Source organism: Sus scrofa, chromosome 3 (assembly GCF_000003025.6).
Source record: "Sus scrofa isolate TJ Tabasco breed Duroc chromosome 3, Sscrofa11.1, whole genome shotgun sequence".
Classification (NCBI taxonomy): domain Eukaryota; kingdom Metazoa; phylum Chordata; class Mammalia; order Artiodactyla; family Suidae; genus Sus; species Sus scrofa.
Genome location: NC_010445.4, coordinates 111,655,883 through 111,677,537, shown reverse-complemented (window position 1 = coordinate 111,677,537; position 21,655 = coordinate 111,655,883). Strand labels below are relative to the sequence as shown.

Below are 21,655 nucleotides of genomic sequence, written 5' to 3'. Positions count from 1 at the left end.
TATAAATGGTATTGTCTGGTATTTGTCTTTGTCTTTGAGTGGCTTCACTTAGTATGAGACTCTCTAGGTCCACCCATGTTGCTGCCAATGGTGTTAATTTCATTCTTTTAAATATCATCTTCTTAGTGTTATTGTATCTAATGAGATACTGTATGTGAGAAGCATTGTTCAGTAAATAAATGTTGGCTAAAGTTGTATTTAGGGCAGATACTTTCTAATTCTCATTGCAGTATAGCTATTTCTGGGGCACTTCAGTGTGTGCCCCCCTGGGGCTCTGAAGCTTCTGTTGCTTTCCTTCTGAGAGGAGAGGGGAATGGGGCAAGTAGGGCAGGAAGGATTGTGTGTGCTGAGCATGTGATCAAGCCATGCTCCAGGTCCTCCGACCTCTGCTGACCCTGAGAACCCTGATCTCTGGCCTCCTGATGCATCCTGGTTCTGGAGCATGCATGCCCAGGGTTCTTTTTGCCCTGGATCTGGGTATTGTCTTTCTAGGCTCCAGGCCTTCCAGAGAAGACGACATGGTCTGTTGGGCAGGAGTAATGAACCTCCAGTCTTCCTCTTCAGGGGCAAAGCAGAGGCTGTCCCCTTTCCGGGTGCCTGCAAAGGGGGACCTCAGGAACTCCTCTGGGGTGGCCAGAGAGCTGGGGGCCTAGTGACCAGGAAAGGGTGAAGGCAGAAGTGCTCAGAGGGGGTGGTGCTCAGAGAGGCCAGGGTACTTGGGTTAATCATCACTGTGGCTCAGATAAGGGCCTGCCAGCTGGAAGCAGAGTCAGTGGGACAGAAGGGGTTTTGTGGCTGGAGAGGCAGGCTCGACGGTGTGTCCACAGCATTGGACCATGCCAGGCACAAAACGCTTTCAACATGTGATTGAGACCCCGGAGCCTGGCAAGTGGGAGGTGAGACCCTTTCTTCCTGTTGGCCTTCTGGGCTGATTCCTAGAATCCTGTCTCATCGGGACTTCCCTCCACCCCAGGTTTCTGCTCCCCCCCTTCTCCTTCCCATCTTCCTTCCTGGTCTTCTTTCTTTTTTCTTTTTATTAAAGTGTGGTTGATTTACACTGATCTTCTTTCCCTAATAGGCCCAGAGTACCAAGTGCAGGCTAAATGCTGTGTGTGTGTGTGTGTGTGTGTGTGTGTGTGTGTAAGTCCTAGCACTGAGCCCACGGCCACTCCCACCTCCAATTCCGCAGGCCTGAATGAGGCTTTGCTCCCTGCCTGTAACCTTGTCCACCCCCTCCCTCTAGTTGTCCGGGTATGAGGCAGCCCTGCCAATCACGGAGAAGTCAAACCCACTGACCCAGGACCTGGACAAAGCAGATGCCAAGGAGATTGTTCGATTGCTGGGGCAGTGTGATGCTGAGATCTTCCAGGAGGAGGGGCAAGTCATGCCCACATACCAGGTGACCCAGCCCCATCCCCTGGACACTGCAAATAAAGATGCCAGCCCCAGCCCCAACCCCACCTCAACCTCTGCCCTCCCCGACCATGGTCCCTAATTTTTTGAAACTGGAGAGTGTCTCCACCTGACCCCTCACCCCTCCACCCACCGGCCTTTCCTTGGCTGCTGATGCCCGCCTGTTGCCTCCAGCGACTCTACAGTGAGTCCACTCTGACCACCATGGTACAAGTGGCTGGAAAAGTTCAGGAAGTGCTGAAGGTACCAACGCTCCATCCATGCCCTGCTTAGATGTGTGTTGCCCATCCTTGTCTCTTTCCTTCCTCTCCCTTTTTCCCCGTTGATAGAGCTTAGTCCTGCTTTCTCCGGGTCTTCCCTCTTGGATCCTTATGAATGTCTTACTAATGGACAGTAATTGTAATCACTCTTACTGCCTATGGCTTTGTAACCCGCCCTGCGCTTTCATCCGCGTTACCATCACAAAAACCTGGGCAGGTGCTCTTATTGTCTCTGCGTTGTTTTTTTTTTTTTCCCCAGATGGGAAAACAGAGACTTAAGATAATCACTGTAGCTTGCTCCAATACATCGCGACTAACAGTTGCACAATTATGCCGAGTCTGTCTCCCTGTCCGTCTGTCTGTCTATTTAAAGATGACAAAGCTGCTTTCAGCTCGTGCTGGAATAAGCAAGGGTTTGAATAAGTAGCTAAGGTGGGGGTGGGGTGGGGGGGTGTCACACCGAAGTTTCTTGAGCGAATCCAAGGGTCTTTCTGCTACACCATCCTCTCTGTTGTGCTTGCTTTTGGGGTAAGAGGACAGTTCTGTTACTGATGAAGAAGAGAATATGTGGCCCTCGAGCTGAGCTGGGTCCTGGAGACCTGGGCATTTTTCTCCTCTCAGGAGCCTGAAGGGGGGCTGGTGGTGCTGAGTGGAGGGGGCACCTCTGGCAGGATGGCATTCCTCATGTCGGTGAGTACTCTGATCCCCGGGTTGGCTCCCTCTGCCTTCTCTGGGTAACCCTCAGGACCCTAAAGCTCATCATAGCTAAGCTCCTAGGTGGACCCTTCTAGCTCTGGCTCTTTCTTCTCTAAAAGCTTCACCTCAGGAGTTCCTGTTGTGGCTCAGTGGTAACGAACCCAGCTAGGATCCATAAGGATGCCGGTTTGATCCCTGGCCTCACTCAGTGGGTTAAGGATCCAGTGTTGCTGTGAGCGGCAGCATCAGTCACAGACGCAGCTCAGATCCTGCGTTGTGTGGCTGTGGTGTAGGCCTGCAGCTGCAGTGCTCATTCAGCCCCTAGCCTGGGAACTTCCATGTGCCGCGGGTGCAGCCCTAGAAAGCAAACAAAGAAATAAAAGCTCAATCTCACCATGGAGTCCCGTTTCTTCTGAGCCCATCTGAGCTCCACCAGTCTATTGCTAGTGCCTCTACATCCCCCCACACCCCATTAATCATCTCTAAGCCGCATCTTTAAGCATCAGATTCCAAGCAGTGTCAGCTTAAGCACTGACCTGGGAGAGTCATTATACAGCCTCTACCGTGTAGGTGTTGAAAATCCAAGATAACTGTTCCTTCCTTGTCATTCCTCCCTGATGTCCTCTCCCCCTTGGCAGGTCTCCTTTAACCAGCTGATGAGAGGTCTAGGACAGAAACCTCTTTACACATACCTCATTGCAGGAGGAGACAGGTAAGCCCAGCTGGCCTGTGCATATTTAGTTTGGCCTGCACCGTACTTGTTAGAAACTAAGTTTGAATGCTTTTACGTGGAGATGGTGACGGGTTCGCTTTGGTCCCTCCACTCCTTATTGCCTCAGACCTGGCCCACTTCTCATACATATGGGCCCCTGACTAACCCCTGTAGCTAGTTAGGTTTTTCCACCCTATAGGGTGTTTGTTGTGGTGCCCAAGAAATAGCAGGTGCTCGTTCAGTGCTAGTTTTCCCTTCATTCCCTTCTCTTAAAGCAGCCCTAATAAACCATAGGCTTCTGCTTCCCAACCAGTGCCACTGACCTTGAGTCTGTCCTCTTAGGTCTGTGGTGGCCTCTAGGGAGGGGACAGAAGATAGTGCCCTGCACGGGATTGAGGAGCTGAAGAAGGTCTGTGTTTTCCACTGGGGTTACATCGATGCCCCAACATCCAGCCAAAGCCTATTCCCTCTCCTGCTCTTGGCCCTGACATCCCCACAAGTAGGTTTGTACCCTAGAATCCTCTTGGTGGCACCCACCTCACCCTTCCTCCTCTCCTAGGTGGCGGCTGGGAAGAAGAGGGTCATCGTCATTGGCATTTCGGTGGGACTCTCTGTGAGTGTGAGACAGGCTGGGTGGCCCAGTCTCCCCGGAGGGAAGGGGGGAGGGTGGAATAGCATGGAAGAGAAATCAACCGCAATCGTCTAGCTGTAGCTAGAAAACAGGGTTTGCGTAAGGAATTTCGATTTTACTCTCACTAACGGGGATCCGGTTGTATGAATGTGGGACAAGGGGGGAAGGGATCCTGTCTCAGAATAACTGTGTGTCAGTCCGCCAGACAACCAGAACAGATGGAGAGGTCCGGGGGTCGGTGACTGACACCGGCGGGTCAATCCAGTGGGTGCCTGTCTTCGTAAATAACGTTTTATTGGAACACGGCCATTTGCGCTTACATGTGGTCCATGACCACTTTCTCAATTCAACAGGAGAGGTGAATAGTTGGACAGAGATCACAGGGCCCACGAAGCCGAAAATATTTGCTTTCTGGCTCTTTACAGCCAAATCTGACCCCAGACCAGTCCTTTGCTGCTTCAAGGGCGGGCCTCACCCCAGCAGCTTCAGCATCACTTGGGATTTGTTAGAAAGGCAGAGTATCGGGCCTCTCCACCCCAGGCCCAGTGAGTCTGAATCTGCATTTTAGCACGTTTCCCAGGTAGTTTATTTGAGAAGCTCTGGACTAGAGGACCCCAAGTTTCCCCTTCACTCTGCAGCCCTGACTCTGGCTCTTAGAAGTCACTGAGCAGTAACTGGACCCCAGCAAGCGCTAGAAGTGGAATGAGGCACTCGAGAGCAGGACTCTGGCCTCATGGAACTTACAGTTTAGTTCAGTATTTTCTTTTCTTTTCCTTTTTATTTTTTTGGCCTTTTTGCCTTTTCTAGGGCCGCTCCTGCGGCATATGGAAGTTCCCAGGCTAGGGGTCCAATCAGAACTGTAGCTGCCAGCCTATGCCAGAGCCACAGCAATGCGGGATCCGAGCCACGTCTGCAACCTATACCACAGCTCATGGCAATGCCAGATCCTTAACCCACTGAGCAAGGCCAGGGATCGAACCTGAAACCTTATGGTTCCTAGTCGGATTTGTTAACCACTGTGCCACGATGGGAACTCCTAGTTCAGTATTTTCAAACGTTACCGTGCAGAAGATTTCCTGGGAGGAGCTGGTTGTAAATGTAGTCCCATGGGCTCAACACTTCCAATTTGGAACTGGTAGCTTTTAACGGGGCCCAGGAACCTGCATTTAAACAAGCATGGGGGCGGGGATTCCGATGCACATGGTCCTCAGGCAGGACTCGAGTACCCCCCCACCCCCGCCCCGTCCCCATCTTCATGCCCTCCTCTCTCTTCTTGCCACCAGGCTCCCTTTGTGGCGGGCCAGATGGACTACTGCATGGATAACCCAGCCGTCTTTTTGCCGGTCCTGGTTGGTTTCAACCCAGTGAGCATGGCCAGGTGAGCCTACTGTAATGAAAGGTGGTAACTGGCCAGACCCCCAGGGGAGGCGGGGAGGCAACCTAGGAAAACCAAGGGGACAGTCACTAAGGAGAGGGCAGGGCCAATCGGGTCTTGTTCACCAAATCTCAGAATATTAAATATGGGGTGTTGCTGAGCTGATGAGGTTTTTTGTTGATTGGTTGGTTGGTTGGGCTGACTTATGCTCTCCTTTCAGAAAGGATTGAGGGCAGCCAACAAAGGGTGTGTACACAAGAAGGCGTATGTTTGAAGCAGGGAGGGAGGCGTTCTCATTGTGGCTCAGTGGATTAAGAACCCGACCTAGCAGTGTCCCTGAGGATGCAGGCTGGATCCCTGGCCGCCCTCTGTGGGTTTAGAATCCAGGATTGCTGCAAGTTGCAGATGCGGCTCAGATCTGGCGTGACTGTGGCTGCGGCCTCATCTGTGGCTTCAATTCCACTCCTAGCCCGGGAACGTCCATATGCTGCAGGTGCAATGGTTTAAAAAAAAAAAAAGAAAGAAAAAAGAAAAGGCAGAGAGTGAATAAAACTAGATTCTGCAAACAAAATCTTTCTTCAAACAAGAATCAACAGCAGTTCCCATAGTGGCATCAGTGGTTAACAAATCTGACTGGGAACCATGAGGTTGCAGGTTCGATGCCTGGCCTTGCTCAGTGGGTTGAGGATCCGGCGTTGCAGTGAGCTGTGGTGTGGGTCGCAGACGTGGCTCAGATCCCGCGTTGTTGTGGCTGTGGCGTAGGCTGGCGGCTACAGTTCTGATTCGACCCTTAGCCTGGGAACCTCCATATGCCACAGGAGTGACCCTAGAAAAGACAAAAAAAAAAAAAAAAAAAAAAGAATCAACAATAGTGAAGACCTGGACCATCCCTGATAATTTTTGCTACAACTCTGACCAAGAACAGACCCAAGAAAGAATAGAAAGAAAAGCTAAAGTTCCCATGTATCTTGGAAAAGATCTGCTTTGGAATCCAGTTGACCCTATGTAGGGATTTTGAGGAGTGTTTGTTATGGAATCGTGTTGCCAGCTGAGGAAAGGTTGGGTTGATTTCTGCCTTAGAAGGATGTTCATGTCGGTTCAGAGGCAGGAGGGGATTCACATTACCTAGAGAAGTTGAGTCCACGCCAGATCCGCTGACTTTCAAAGTATGAGGCGGCTATGCATTGATTTGTTTTTCGGAGCATATTCGCTGTAATGATCTGTCCCTCATTAATTATACATCAAAATCAATTACGGCATAAACTTGTCATGGTTCAATAACTGCTGTTAAAAGTTTTCAGCCTCCTGGGGTTGTGGGATAGAAATCCTATAAAATTGGATTGTGATGATCATTGTACAGCTATAAATGTAATAAATTCACTGAGAAATAAAAAAAGTTTTCAGCCTCTAAAAAATAAAATAAAGCAGGGGGAGAAGACGCAAGGAAAACGAGGGTCAGCGGATGGAATAGAGTCAGGAAAATGCATACCACAAAGATCTGCATTTCCTTTCTTTCTTTCTTTTCTTTTCTTTTTTTTTTCTGCTTTTTGGGGCCGCACCCGTGGCATACGGAGGTTCCCGGGCTCAGGATCAAATCAGAGTTACAGCTGCCGGCCTACACCACAGCCACAGCAACACAGGATCCTTAACCCACTGAGCAAGGCCAGGGATCGAACCTGCAACCTCCTGGTTCCTAGTCAGATGTGTTTCCACTGTGCCACGACGGGAACTCCAAAGATCTGTATTTTCATCTGAGGAGGGTCTCAAGCATTTTTTTCAAAGACGAGTAGCTGCTGAGTTTTGACTGGCTTCCTAGTCTCCTTTGCTGCCTTAAATTAGAGCCCTTTGTCCTTCATTCCAGAAGCTTCTTTGGTCCCCTCTGGCTACTCACATTCCCCCACCCTGTTCCCCTTTCCTGAGATCCCTGTGCCTCTAGTCACCTCCCTCTTACTCTCTGTCTAAATGGCCACTTTGATCTCAAAGAAGGCCAGTGTCGCAAACCAGTAATGCTCAGGCATGATCCTGTGGATGCCCTGCCTTGAGACTGTTAGGAAAAAGGAGAGAAATTCTTATGTGGGAGGTCTGATGTGGTAGGTTCGGGGTAAGGCCCTGATATATCTAATTTTTGGAAGCATCGCTAGAGATTCTGCTGCACAGCCAGGCTGGGAAAGCTCTGCTAAATAAACCATTGGAGTGGGCTGCCCCGTGAAGCTGAGGGCTTCCCGTCCCTGGAGGTATTCCCGCCGAAGCTTGGTGATTACTCGAGAGCAGCTTGGTGTATTTAGTGGTGGTCTCTGGGAGAGGGACAGCTGAGTTCTCTCTGAGCTCCTTTTTAAACTCCCAGATTCCAGGCCGTGTAGTGTAATTCACACGAAGGTGTAAAAGAGCCTGATCTCTTTTAATGGAGGACTTTCCTTCACCACAAATATATCTGCTGCAGTGGATGCTAATTTCAGGCACTATGACTAAGTGAAATGAAGGATTTCAAACAATGCAGGCGTGGAGATCTTCCAGTTGTTCCTTAAATCAGTAGCTCCCCAACTTGGCTGATCTTCAGAATTGTCTGGGAAGCTTTTTAAAAATATAGATCTGGGGAGCTCCGTGCCAGAACTATTGAAATGCCCTCTCAGGGTGGGCATGGAACCCAGACATGGGTCGTTATTAAAAAACCAAACCTCTGTAGGTAGTTTTGATAACCAGCCAAGTCTGGGAGTCTCAGTTTTCAACCGCACAGTGAACACTGACTCCGCTCTCTGCTGAGGCTTCTTTTCTGTCTTAGGTCTCTAGGAAGTGTCAGAAGTAGTTTGAGGACAAATGATAGGAAACACTTTACCCAATGGGTGTGTTACATGTGCCATGTATTCACTGCAGAAATCCGAGGGATGGGAAAAAAAATAAAAATAGTTCAAGAAGGGATGGAACCTTTGTAGGAATGCAATGATAACAGCAAGCGTGGGAGGCCATAGACAGAAGGAACTCTTTGAGGTCCTGCCGTGATGCGTGATTCACCAGTGATCCCCTTTCAAAGCCAGGAGAGCCAACTGCAGAAGCTCCCCGCTCTTTGAGATCTCTGGGTTGCGCCTGAGCTGAGGGCAAGCCTGTTGCCCTCCTCATCGGCACCTTGTTTTGTTCCTGATCGATTTCTTCAAGGGATGTCTCCTTACTGTTCGTTGCTTCACTTCCTATCTTGCAGCTTGGTTCTTTTAGTGGCAACTGTTACCTCTTCCCTCGGGTAGCAAGGGGTTCACAGTTTGGACAGATTCTAGAATATGTTTCTTGGAACGGGAAAGGCTTCCGATGGACCCTAAGACGGAAAATATGATGGAGATTTTGAGATATTCGGATGATAGGCATTTTCCCAGGGGCTTGCAGAGGGTGCAGCTCGTGTGGTCATGGCCATAGGACCTGCGCGAGGACCAGGACACAGAGTTCTGGGCTCAGGCTGGAACATCACACTCGAGTGTTGGTGCTCTGGGCTTAAACTGCTGGATGTTTTTTTAAGCCTCATCCATGTGGTTCAGGGACACAGCGGCTGCTATGAGCATCAGAGCACATCTCTCTAGGAAGTGGTTGACCTCTGACCCCTACCCCAGGGTGGTCTTTGATCCCAGCTCCCATCCAGGGCCCTTCCTTTAGATCCTCACAGATGATAATTCCCCCCTCTGTCTCTCTGTGGGCCCCAGAAATGACCCCATTGAAGACTGGAGTTCAACGTTCCGGCAAATAGCAGAGCGGATGCAGAAACTGCAAGAGAAACAGGAAGCTTTTGTGCTCAATCCTGCAATTGGGGTGAGACCTGCCCCCTCCCCTCCCCCTTGTCCCTACTTAGGGCCTCCGATTTTAGGTTCTGTTACATCTTGTCTAAATTCCTGGTGTTGTGCGTCTACTAAAATGTTGTAAATCGAACCCTATTTTCTCATTTTGTTTTTCCCCTTAAGATGTTTTATTTCCATTCTGACCTTGTCTCTTGAGTCAGTCATCATTAAACACTTAAATGGTCCAGGGCAGTTTCTGTTTAAAGAAGCTCTTTTGAATCTGTGTGTAGGAAGTATTGAATAAGATAGTGAATTTCTTTTTGTGTCTTTTATACATTTAAATTTCAAATATGGGCTTTTAAGAAAACGTGATGCAGTTGCATTCCTCTGCCTTTCTAAAACTCTCCAAAATTGATGTGGGCCTTCTGAGCCTTCAGTGCGCCTGTTCTTTTTTCCTCTGGATGGTGGCTGCATCTCACTAGCATTGTCTGCCCTTCCTTTGACCTTACAAGGGCCTTAGCCGGATCCCTGCCCCTGCCCCTGCAGCCAGGGATGGGCACATCTGTGCCATTCTCCTTTTTTTTGGCTTTTTAGGGCTGCACTCATGGCATATAGAAGTTCTCAGGCTAGGGGTCAAGTTGGAGCTGCAGCTGCCAGCCTACAGCCACAGCAATGCGAGATCTGAGCCCTGTCTGTGACCTACGTCACAGCTCACAGCAACACCGGATCCTTAACCCACTGAGCGAGGCCAGGGATCATATTTGCATCATCATGGGTACTAGTTGGGTTCGTTACTACTGAGTCACAACAGGAGCTCCTGTGCCATTCTCCTTGATCTTCTTTTTTTTTTTTTTGTCTTTTCTGTTGCTATTTCTTGGGCCGCTCCCACGGCATATGGAGGTTCCCAGGCTAGGGGTCGAATCGGAGCTGTAGCCACCAGCCTACACCAGAGCCACAGCAACGCAGGATCCGAGCCATGTCTGCAACCTACACCACAGCTCACGGCAACGCCGGATCGTTAACCCACTGAGCAAGAGCAGGGACCCAACCCACAACCTCATGGTTCCTAGTCGGATTCGTTAACCACTGCGCCACGACGGGAACTCCTTTGATCTTCCTTTTGTGAGATAGGAAGGCAGGGATTCCATGTGACACACAAGCTCTGTATCTTTCATCTTCCAGATGCTCATCTTTTCCTTTCTGTAGTTACTTACTTTTTTGTTGTTGTTGTTTTGTTTTTTAGGGCCACACCCATGGCATATGGAGGTTCCCAGGCTAGACGTCGAATTGGAGCTACAGCTGCCGGCCTACACCACAGACACAGCAACACGGGATCCAAGTGGCTTCTACAACCTACACCACAGTTCACAGCAACGCCAGATCCTTAACCCACTGAGGGAGGCCGGGGATCAAACCCTCAACCTCATGGTTCCTAGTTGGATTCATTTTCACTGCATCACAATAGGAACTCCTGCAGTTACTTATTTTTAATCTTCTTTTCTCAGACACTGCTTTTATCATTCTTTTTGCTGTAGTCTCTTTATCTGTTTGGTGTGTCATGGTGCATATCTGTACAATCACAATCAGAGGTTGCTTCATCGGTCTGTCCAAAGAACATGAAATGTGGTGTTTGGATTAACAAACTGCTTTTTATTTATTTAAAAAAAATTTTTTTTTTCTGGTCTTTTTGCCTTTTCTAGGGCCACACCTGCAGCGTATGGAGGTTCCCAGGCTAGGGGTCGAATCGAAGCTGTAGCCGCTGGCTTCCACCACAGCCACAGCAACACAGGATCTGAGCTAGGTCTGCGACCTACACCACAGCTCATGGCAACGCTGGATCCTTAACCCACTGAGGGAGGCCGGGGATCAAACCCACAACCTCATGGTTCCTAGTCAGATTCATTAACCACTGAGCCATGATGGGAACTCCACAAAATGCTTTTTAAAAAATGGGGGGTGGATATGCCATGGGTGCGGCCAGGAAAGGAAGAAAAGTGGGGGATGGGAGTTCCCTGGTGGCTCAGCAAGTTAAGGATCCAGTGTTTTCACTGCTGTGGCTCAGGTCATTGCTGTGGCTCGGGTTTGATCCCTGGCCTGGGAACTTCTGCACGGCCAAAAAAAAAAGTAGGGAATGTAGTGGGGAGAAAGTTCTTGGGGGGGGGGACGTTCTCTGAAAAACCCGTATTCTCAGCTAACAGGGGACCCAATGACTCTGGCTTCCTCTCCAGAGTCCTGAATGTACCATAGAAATGACCAGAGGAGGCCCTTTACTCCCTTTTCTCTTCTCAGTTAAGCCCTCGACCCATCATTCCTCCTTACAGCACATTGGGGGCCCCCAGTCCTACAAATGCGTGCCTAGTGGCCACTAACCAGCTCGCATGTCCAAGAGCCACTAGCCAGGTTGCATGCACAGCGGTCACTAACTGGTGAACTCCAGGACTCTCCTTCTTCTCCCAATCTCCCCCTGGGTGTCATCGCTCCTCAGCCCGAAGGCCTCAGCGGCTGCTCCCGATTGAAAGGTGGAAGCGCTACCAAGGTCCTGCTGGAAACCCTGTTACTGGCAGCTCACAAGACTGTGGACCGGGGCATCGAGGCATCTCCGAGGTAGGGAGGACCCGGACCAGAGAGAGCTCAGAGGCAGGCAGCGGGTGGGAGCGTGCAGGTGGGGGAATGGCAGGTTTGGATCTGGAGACTGGGCTGGGAGCAGCAAGACGGAGGCCCTGCCCTTTCTACCCTGGGAAAGGCGCTGCCAGGCGGACGCTCTTGTCCCCATCACACAGTCACTGTCTGGTTTGTTTCCAGCAGACCCTGGATTCCTCGGGTCCAGACCTGCTCCCTGTGCCCGGCTGGGCCATGCAGAGCTAACCTAGCTCCCTCGTCTTTGATGTGGGGGTGCTCCAGGTCCTCAGTTTATCCTGCTGTGGACCCACTTCCCTTACCAGGGTCTCGCCGAGCTTCCACCCTGCTCACTTACCTCCTTGTCGGCTCTGCTCCCCTCCTCCTCCCGCTGTTCTAGATGCCCTGTCCCTTTCTGTTCTTGTCTTTTCTGCCTGCTGAAGCTCCCCCCTGCCCTTGAGTGCCGGCTGGTCCATCAGGGACCAGCAGAACTTAGTCTTAAGGGAATCGTGCCTTCTTCAGGGTGGGAGGTGCCCAGGCTTTTTGAGTCGGGGGCACTGGGCCTGCCCTGGGAGCTGGTGGCCTTTCTCCCAGATGCCTTCTGGAAATCCTGCGGACATTTGAGCGGGCTCATCAGGTGACCTATAGTCAAAGCGCCAAGATTGCCGCGCTGATGAAGCAAGCCAGCACTAGGTGTGTAGACGTGTTTTTGGAGGGGGCAGTGGCCTGGATGGGGAATGTCCTGAGAGCAGGGGGGACTCTACGAGATATGTTACCATGGGGAGGGTAGCGGGTCTGTGTGATGGAAGGTCCGGGTAGGCTTTTGGTTGGTTTATTCCTGTGCCTTTCCATGTGTATCTTTCTCTGATCTCTGGACTTTTTTCCCCTGTGATCTCTCCTCTCGTGTTCTGACCTCTGACTCATTCTCAGCCTGGAGAAAAAAGGCCGAGTGCACCTGGTTGGCTGGCAGACTCTGGGCATCATTGCCATCATGGATGGAGTCGAGTGCATCCACAGTTTTGGTGCTGGTGGGACCCTAGTCCAGACTTTCTTCCTGATTCCTCCTGATCCCAACCCCTGGTCTGCTATCCACATTCTTCCCTCCAAGCCCTGGGTGCTCCTCCGTCAGTGGCCATCCTGCCTGTCTAAAGAGGCATTTCAGTCAAATGCTCCTTGCCTTGAACCCCGACTTGGTCCTTGATCCCTCAGCTCCCAGCCCCATGGAGAGTGTTACTCTCCATTCTGCACCCCACTTGCCACATTCCCCCAGCCCCACTAACACGTCCCCAAGCCCAGACCCTTCCTTTCCCATGAAGCCCATCACGCCTCTCTCCCTGTCCTTGACCCTCCCAGATTTCCGAGACATCCGTGGCTTTCTCATTGGTGATCACAGTGACATGTTTAACCAGAAGGCTGAGCTCATCAACCAGGTGGGAAGAGGATGGGACGTGGGCAAGTTGTGAAGCTAACTGGTGTGCAGAGGGTGGGAGACAAGGGGAAAGTGGAAAGAGGTAGGGGGGTATCATGGGGTGGACCAGAGAAGGGAACACGGGTTAGAGATTGTGAGATGGGGGGGCGGGTAACACAGGGAGTGTGGAAAGCTCTGGATTCACCCCCTAAACCTGGCTCTGGTCCAGTGCTCCTCCACCACCTTGCTGTGTCATCTTGGGCAAAACACTTGACCTCTTTGAAATTTGATTGTTATGTCTGGGGACAAAAGCTCTGTGTTAGATGCTCTCTAGGGCCCTCTTTGGTCTCCAGGTCCACGTGCTGGAGTTTTTCATGGGAATTCCTCTCCCCTGTTTTTCTGCCCCAGGGTTCCCATTTCACCTTCTCCCAGGAGGACTTCCTGACTTCCATCCTGCCGGCCCTCACGGAAGTTGACACTGTGGTCTTCATTTTCACCCTGGATGGTGAGAGGGAAGCTGGGAGGGATGGGGTGAGGGGATGGGGCAGCAGAGTGACTCAGAGGAACTATCGGTTTTCTGGGTCCGAGGGCCCCGCTCGGAGGCAGGGACTGGAGCGTGTGCTCTGGACCCCCGGGAAGGAGGAGGAACAGCGGAGCAGCCAGCCTTTCCACTCTGATGCCCTCTCCCTTCCTAGACAACCTGGCCGAGGTGCAGACCCTGGTGGAGCAGGTGAAAGAGAAGACCTCCAACATCCAGGCCTTGGCACACGGCACTGTGGGGCAGTCCCTGCCGGTGAGGGTCCAGCCTCCGGGAGGGGGCCCGGGTGTGAGTTCCAGCAAGGCCTTCCTACAGATGACAATCCTGCCCCTCTCGCCGCCACCTCTGTCTTTCCAGACCCCTCTGAAGAAACTCTTCCCTTCCATCATCAGCATCACGTGGCCACTGCTTTTCTTCGAATATGAAGGGAACTTCATCCAGGTATGGGGGATGGGGAGGTAAGATCTGCAGTGGGGGGCACGGGGTTGAAAGCTTCGTGACTTCCTCCAAGCCAGCCGGGCAAGTTCTTGTGTTACCAGGTCACTAGTCAGAGTTTCCAAGTCAGTGGGCTACTGCATTCAGGTCTCTCTGGAAATACGCACAGTTCAGGATAGGCCCCAACCCCCGAGAGATACTCTTGGGTCCTTTGTCACAGCTTAATTGTGATGCTATAGTCACCCGCACCATCCAAAAGCCTTTAAGGCATATTTTTTGCAAGTTGTCCTATGCCGAATTCACTGCAGATAATATTCCACTGATACAATCCCTGCTTACTAATGAAATGATGGTCCAGTACAAGCATTGCTAATAACTGTAGAACAATCACTTTGGATGCACGTTGTAGTTTAGAATTTGGAGAGGGCATCAGGACCTCTGGATGCCAGTTCAGCTCTGCTTCATGGCCCGAGAAAGAAAGAAGTTTCATGTCTCTGGTTCTGTTTTCTCACTTGACCCCATCCATCCTCCAGGGGCAGAACCAGGCCCCTGAAGGGTTGCTCTGGAGGGAGACGTGGTCTCAACCATTATTCAAACCACCTCTTCCAAGAAGCTTCACAACTTGACCAGACAAGAGCTGGTATGCTCCCTACCTGCCCTCAGAACTCAGTCTTGGGAGCCCTGGGACGCAGGTTCGATCCCTGCCTGGCACAGTGGGTGAGGGATCCGGTGTTGCTGAAGCTGCAGTTTAGGTCACAACTGTGACTCGGATCTATCCCTGGCCTGGGAACTCCATACGCCTCGGGGTGGCCAAAAAAGGAAAAAATATATAGGGCAAAATATTTCACATATATTATCTCAGTTCTCTTAACAATCTCCTAAGAAATGTATGTCTAGCGTCCCCATTTCCCAGATGAGTAAACCGAAATTAGGAGATTAAGGGATTGTGGAGATCCCTTGTGTTGCAGCAGGTTGAGGGTCCAGTGTTGTTGCTGCAATAGCCCGAGTCACTGCTGTGGTGTGCGTTTGATCCCTGGCCTGGGAATCTCCACATGCCCCAGGCGTGGCCAAAACCGAAAACCAACAGCAACAGCCAAAAAAAAAAAAAAAAAAAAAAAAAAGAAAGAAAAAGAAAAAAGAGAGAGAGAGAAAGGGACTTCTCTTTGTGGCTCAGCAGTTAACCAACCTCACTAGGATCCATGAGGATGCAGGTTTGATCCCTGGCCTCACTCAGTGGATTAAGGATCCGGTGTTGGCATGGGCTGTGGTGTAGGTCACAGACGCGCAGCCCGGATCCCACTATTGCTGTGGCCAGTGGCTGTAACTCCAATTCGACCCCTAGCCCAGGAACTTCCATATGCCACAATTGTGGCCGTAAAAAAAAAGCAAAAAAAAAGAGAGAAAGAGATTAAGGGGTTGTAATCATGACCATATGGCTAAGACAGGAGTCAGGATTTCAAGTCAGGTTTTGTGACCCTAAATCCATGGTTTATTTCACCATACAATATAAATTTCAATCATGTTCATGACTTGAAAAGATCCTTTTATTCATTCATTTGACAAATATTTTTAGAGTACCTATCACATGCCAAGTACTATCCCAGGGGTAGGGGATATAGTAGGGAATGATAATCTGTGATATTTTAAAGAACTGTATTTTTAAAGTAAATTATAATTATACTAGCAATGTATTATTGTCAAAGCTTTAGAAAATACGGAAATCAAAAGAAGGAAAAAAAAAATCCATAATCTACCTTCTTCCAAAAAAGCCTACTCAGACAAATTTTGGAGAATGTCCCTCTGCATTTTTGTGCATATGTAAATATATTTAAATAAAAATAGGATCACACTTGACATGCTGTTTTTAACTTCTCTTCATTTAAAATTAAGAACACCTTTCTGTATACCTTTCTTCTTTTTTTTTGTCTTTTTAGGGCCGTACCTGCAACATATAGCGGTTCCCAGGCTAGGGGTCAAATCGGAGCTACAGCTGCCAGCCTGCACTACCGCCTTAGCAATGCCAGATCTAAGTGGCATCTGTGACCTTCTCCACAGCTTGCAGCAACATTGGGTTCTTAATCCACTGAGCAAGGCCGGGGATTGAACCTGCATCCTCATGGATACTAGTTGGGTTTTTAACCCGCTGAGCCATAACAGGAACTTCTGAACACTGTTCTTCTATATCTACATCATCATTTTGATGTCAAAACAGTATTCCATGGTAGGGATGTACCATAATTTGATTAACCCAAGTGTCAGACATTATAGTTGCAATACTATGGCTTTTGTTAAAATGCTATACAGAATATCCTTATGCATACATTTGACTATTCATTAGGATAAACCACCAAAAGTGGGGTGGTTAAGGCAAAGGGTATGTAAAGTTTTAAGGCTTTTTGAAGGATATGGTCACCCCAAAGAGGTTTATAAACAGAGTGTAAAATTGCCTTTTCCTGCACACCCTTAAAATACTGGGTAGCATTGTTCTTTTTAATCTTCACTAATCAGCAAAGCAAAATGAAAGCCATTTCAGTGTGTTTTTTGTTTGTTTTTTGCTTTTAAGGCTGTACCTTCGGCATATGGAAGTTTTTGGGCAAGGGATCAAATCGGAACTGCAGCTGCTGGCCTACACCACACAGTCACACCAGATCTGAGCCACATTTACAACCTACACCACAACTCATAGCAATGCCAGATCCTTAGCCTACTGAGTGAGGCCAGGGATTGAACCTGCATCTTCATGGATACTAGATGGATTTGTTACCACTGAGCCACAATGGTTAGTTTTTTTTATAGTTTATACTTCTTTCTTTCTTTCTTTTTTTTTTTTTTGGCTGCACCCATGGTGTATAGAAGTTCCTGGGCTAGTGATTGACCCCACACCACAGCAGTGACCCAATACCAGATCCTTAACTGCTGTGCCACAAAAAAACTCCAATATGTTTCTCTAATTATTATTATGGAGATTGGCTCCTTAAAGATATACATTGGCCACTGAGGGTTTTTTTTTTTTTTTTTTCATTGTACTTCTTCAGTTCTCTTGGGCATTTTCATCTGTTTTTGGGGGGAGGGTATTTTTCCTTCTAATTTGTAAGAGGACTGTATACATCAAAGATAGTAGCACTTTTTTTTTTCCTGTTCCATATTTCTTCCCAGTTTATTATTTTTTATTTCTCTGTTTTGAATGTAGAGACATTTTATTTATGTTTTTACATAGTCAGGTCTATCAATTTGTGCGTGTGTGTGGTTTTTGTCTTTTGCATGATTCTGGTTTTTAATCTTTTCAAATATATTGCAATTGTTTGAAATAAGGAGGCTTCTTTTAGAGCTTATAAATCTTTGCTTGCGGAAATATTTTTGATGTAAACTCCACCCACACTTTTATTTTGAAAAATTTCAAATCTGCCGAAAAATTGCAAGAATAGTACAATGAATACCCATATGCTTTCCCCTAGATTCAAGCATTAGCATTTTACCACATCTGCTTCATCTCTCTTTTCCCCTGAATCATTTGAAAGATAATTGGAGATGTCATGATACTTGACGCAAATTACTGTGTTCCCTAAGAACAAGGGCATTTGCCTACATAATTACAACATAATTATCACACTCGAGAAGAAGGTAGTTAATACAACACTGTTATGACTATATTCAAATATTCCCCACTTATTCCTGTATTGTTTTTATTTTCCAGATCCAGGACCTGTTCAAGGATAATACATTGCATTTAGTTGTCATAGCTTTGTAGTTCATTTAATCTAGCTGACTTCCTCAGTCATTTTTGATGTCTTTCACGACATTGATATTTTTAGAAGTTTAGATCAATTGTTTTCCAGAATGTGCCTCTCACATTGGATTTGCTTGATTGTTTCTTCCTTACAGTCAGGTTACATTCCGGGGTCAGGATTCCAGCATCAATGAGCCTGTGCCTTTATCAGTGTGTCCCATGAGGAGGCCTCTGCTGTCAGTGTGTCCCTTTATTGGTGACGCACGTTGATCATTTGGTCAAGTGTGTCTACTAGATTTCTCCGTATCTTATTTCTCAGCAGTCTTTTGCCCATGGTTTTAGCATCCACTGATGAGTCTTCGTTGAATAAATGATTGCTATGATGGTTTTAAATGGTGATTTTTCTATTTCTAGCCTTCTGTCTACATTTATTAGTTGGCGTTCTTCTGTAAAGGAAATCTCTCTTCTCTTCCCGTCTTATCTGTATTTGTTTGTTTAGTATTGATATGGACTCATGAATTTTTGTTGTGGTGGTGAAGTGTGTTTTAATGCATTCCTGTCATTACTCATTTTAATGCTCAAAACGAGAGCTCATTCAAGCTGGCCCCTGTGTTCTTATGACACATCTATCCACATTAGCATTTGAACACTCTGCTGTGTTTCTTTTTACAAAAAAAAATTCTCCTTTTCTCTTATGCAATATGTATACTCTTTTATGCCTTGCATTTTGCTTAACAAGATATACTGAAAATCACTGCAGTTTATAAATTTCTTCATTATTTACATTTGAGTTTCTGTGTGTGTGTGTGTGTATCTACAATAGTTTACCTCCTCTGTAGGAGCACAAAAATGTTGGCCCTGGTTCATCTTGTGCTTTTCCTGGTTCCAGCCCTGGAATCAGTCATTTTCCAAGGAACCCTGGTTGTTAGTGAAGACTGGTGTTTAGAAAGTTAGGTGCTAGTTATGCTCAGTGCTACTGGTTTGTCTTTGCCTCTAAGCCCTTTCAGTAGAAAGAAAGAACAAGGAAATATATTCACATACATCCTCCTTCTCCTGTTTTCCTTTAGGGAGAAGGTTGATTTCCAGCATCATCAATATAGTTACCCTTTGCTCAATCCTACCGTAAATACCAAACAGGTTTGGAATTGCTCCCTTAATACCACTGTTGTTCACAAACGTACCAAGAAGTGTCAGGATTTTTGCGGTTCTTGTTGTCCTTTGAGCACATCCCTCTCAAGATAGATAAACGTGTTCAAAAGTCACTTGTATTACATTTTTTTCTTTCTCTTTGTGGTTATGTTATTAACGCGGTACAGTTAGGTTTCATTTATTTTTACTTGTTTTCAACTTTAGAGTTTTTTCAGCTTTTGCTCTAATTTTATCCTTTGATTATATAAAACGTAACATGACATAAAAGTCAGAACTGTATAAAAAGATGTCCCCATTTCCTTCGCTATTCCTTCCACCCCATTCCCACTCATCTCTGCAAATAGCCAATTCATTAGTGACTGACATCCTCCTGTCTTTCTTTTTACAAAAAAAAAAGTGTGTGTGTGTGTATGTTTTGCATTTCTTTCTTATACAGGAAGCAGCGTACTATATATATATATTCTTTTGTGCTTTATTTAACAAGATATCCTGAAAATAACCGCATTCCAGTTTATAGAACTCTTTCTCATAATTTTTTACTTTTGGGTATGTTGGTTCATGTGCAAGGGTTATTTGTGTAGTCTCTTATGTAGGACATTTGGTTGTTTCCTATATTTTGATATTACCAATATTGATGCAGTGAGTGTGGTGTTCCCGTTGTGGCTCAGTGGTTAATGAATCTGACTAGGAATCATGAGGTGGTGGGTTCGATCCCTGGCCTCGCTCAGTGGGTTAAGGATCCGACGTTGCCGTGAGCTGTGGTGTAGGTTGCAGACGCAGCTCAGATCCAGCGTTGCTGTGGTTCTGGCATAAGCCAGTGGCTACAGCTCCAATTCGACCCCTAGCCTGGGAACCTCCATATGCCGCGGGAATGGCTCAAGAAAAAGCAAAAAGACCAAAAAAAAAAAAAAAAAAAAAAAAAAAAGATGCACTGAGTATGCATGAATTTTTGTAATGTTAGAAGTAAACATTTCTTTGGGGTAAATTCCTCAAAGTAGTAGAGGTTAAATACATCCATGATTTTGGTAAATATTGCAAGGTTTCCTATCTTGCACCTGAAATATATCAGAATGTCTGCTTCCCTACAACCTCTTTGAAAATATTGTCAAGCATTTGAATTTTTCGCTTTTTTTTTTTTTTTGCTTTTTAGGGCACCTGCGGCATATGGCGGTTCCCAGGCTAGGGGTCAAATTGGAGCTACAGCTGCCGGCCACAGCCACAGCCACAACAACGCAGGATCCCAGCTGCATCTGTGACCTACACCACAGCTCACTGCAATGCCAGATCCTTAACCCATTGAGCAAGGCCAGGGATTGAACCCGAAACCTGATGGCTCCTACTCGGATTCATTTCTGCTGAGCCACGATGGGAACTCCAAGCTTTTGAATTTTTCCAGTCTTATAGATAAGGTATTCTCCTTCTGTGTAGTTTTCATTTGTATTTCACTAATTATGCGTAAAGTTGAGAATCTTTTCACATGCTTAAGGGTCTTTATTTTTTTTGTGAACTGTGCGTTCATGTAAATATGTGAAATACACTCATTTTCTAATGATACTGTGGTCATCATTATCCCTTATTTATTTATTTTTGGTTTTTTGTTTATTTTTTTGTCTTTTGCTTTTTAGGGCTGCACCCACAGCATGTGGAGGTTCCCAGGCTAGGGGTGGAATGGGAGCTGTAGCTGCTGGTCTACGCCATGGCCACATCAACACAGGATTCAAGCTGCATCTGCGACCTACAGCACAGCTCATGGCAATGCTGGATCCTTAACCCACTGAGTGAGGCCAGGGTTCGAACCTGCGTCCTCATGGATACTAGTTGGGTTTGTTAACTCCTGAGCCATGATAGGAACTCCCTCTCTCTCATTTTTAAACCATTTTTTAACTTGAAGTACATTTAATTTACAATGTTGTGTTAGTTTTAGGGGTTCAGCAAAATGATTTGTTTTACATATATATACATATATACATATATATTATTTTTTAGGTTTTTTTTTTCCATTCTCTCTTTTTTACATTTCGATTTTCAATTCATTAGGACCTTATCCTTTTTGTGAGTAAATATAAATAATCATTTTTTTCTTAACTTGAAAGTTCCCACTGTGGTACAGCCGGTTAAGGAGCCAGCATTGCTTAGGTCACAGCTGCAGCTCAGATTCCATCCCTGGCCAAGCAATTTCCATATGCCATGGGTGTGGCAAATTTTTTTTTTAGTTTTAAACTTTTTAAAATTATAGCTAATTTACAATGTTGTGTTAGTTTCAGGTGTACAGCAAAGTGATTCTTTTTTTTTTTTTTTTTTTTTTTTTTGTCTTTTCTAGGGCCGTACCTGTGGCATATGGAGGTTCCCAGGCTAGTGATCTAATCAGAGCTGTTGCTGCCAGCCTACACCACAGCCACAGCAATGCGGGATCCGAGCCGCGTCTGCGATCTACACCACAGCTCACACAGCAATGCCAGATCCTTAACCCACTGAGCAAGGCCTGGGATCAAACCTGCATGGTTCCTAGTCAGAGTCATTAACCACTGAGCCACGATGGAAACTCCCAAAGTGATTCATTTACACATATGTACATATATATTCTTTTTCTGATATTTTCCACTATAGGTTAGTACAAGATATTGAGTAGAGTTCCCTGTCCTATACAGTAGGTCCTTGTTATCTGTTTTATATATAGTAGTGTGTATATGTTAATCCCAGACTATCATTAGTTTATTCTTGTGTATGGGGTGAGGTATGGACCCAATTTTACATTTTTCTAAAGGACTATCCAATTATCCATAAATATATATATATATATATATATATATATATATATATTTTTTTTTTTTTTTGGCCACCCCATGGCATATGGAGTTCTGGGCCCAGGGATCAGATCTGAGCCACAGTTGCAATCTAAGCCACAGCTGCGGCACTGCTGGATCCTTAACCCTCTGTGCC

The 21,655-nt window shown here is 47.0% G+C and overlaps 1 protein-coding gene across 6 annotated transcripts in view; it reads left to right on the top strand.

Moving 5' to 3' along the window:
- GCKR (glucokinase regulator) overlaps positions 1-21,655 on the top strand; it is a 33,983-nt gene that overhangs the window by 6,002 nt on the left and 6,326 nt on the right. For 4 of the 6 annotated variants that reach the window (XM_021087679.1, XM_013987931.2, XM_021087681.1 and 1 more), the window contains 15 exons: positions 1,244-1,399; positions 1,588-1,656; positions 2,295-2,363; positions 3,008-3,081; positions 3,424-3,490; positions 3,641-3,694; positions 4,996-5,090; positions 8,771-8,876; positions 11,280-11,446; positions 12,053-12,151; positions 12,389-12,486; positions 12,812-12,888; positions 13,275-13,371; positions 13,562-13,659; positions 13,762-13,845. In XM_021087679.1, the coding sequence (XP_020943338.1) occupies positions 1,385-1,399; positions 1,588-1,656; positions 2,295-2,363; positions 3,008-3,081; positions 3,424-3,490; positions 3,641-3,694; positions 4,996-5,090; positions 8,771-8,876; positions 11,280-11,446; positions 12,053-12,151; positions 12,389-12,486; positions 12,812-12,888; positions 13,275-13,371; positions 13,562-13,659; positions 13,762-13,845 (1,269 nt within the window). In that variant the 5' untranslated portion in view covers positions 1,244-1,384. Of the gene's footprint in view, positions 1-282; positions 897-1,243; positions 1,400-1,587; positions 1,657-2,294; positions 2,364-3,007; positions 3,082-3,423; positions 3,491-3,640; positions 3,695-4,995; positions 5,091-8,770; positions 8,877-11,279; positions 11,447-12,052; positions 12,152-12,388; positions 12,487-12,811; positions 12,889-13,274; positions 13,372-13,561; positions 13,660-13,761; positions 13,846-21,655 lie in introns of those variants that run through there. The other 2 variants (XM_013987930.2, XM_003354890.4) reach the window with 2 other exon arrangements.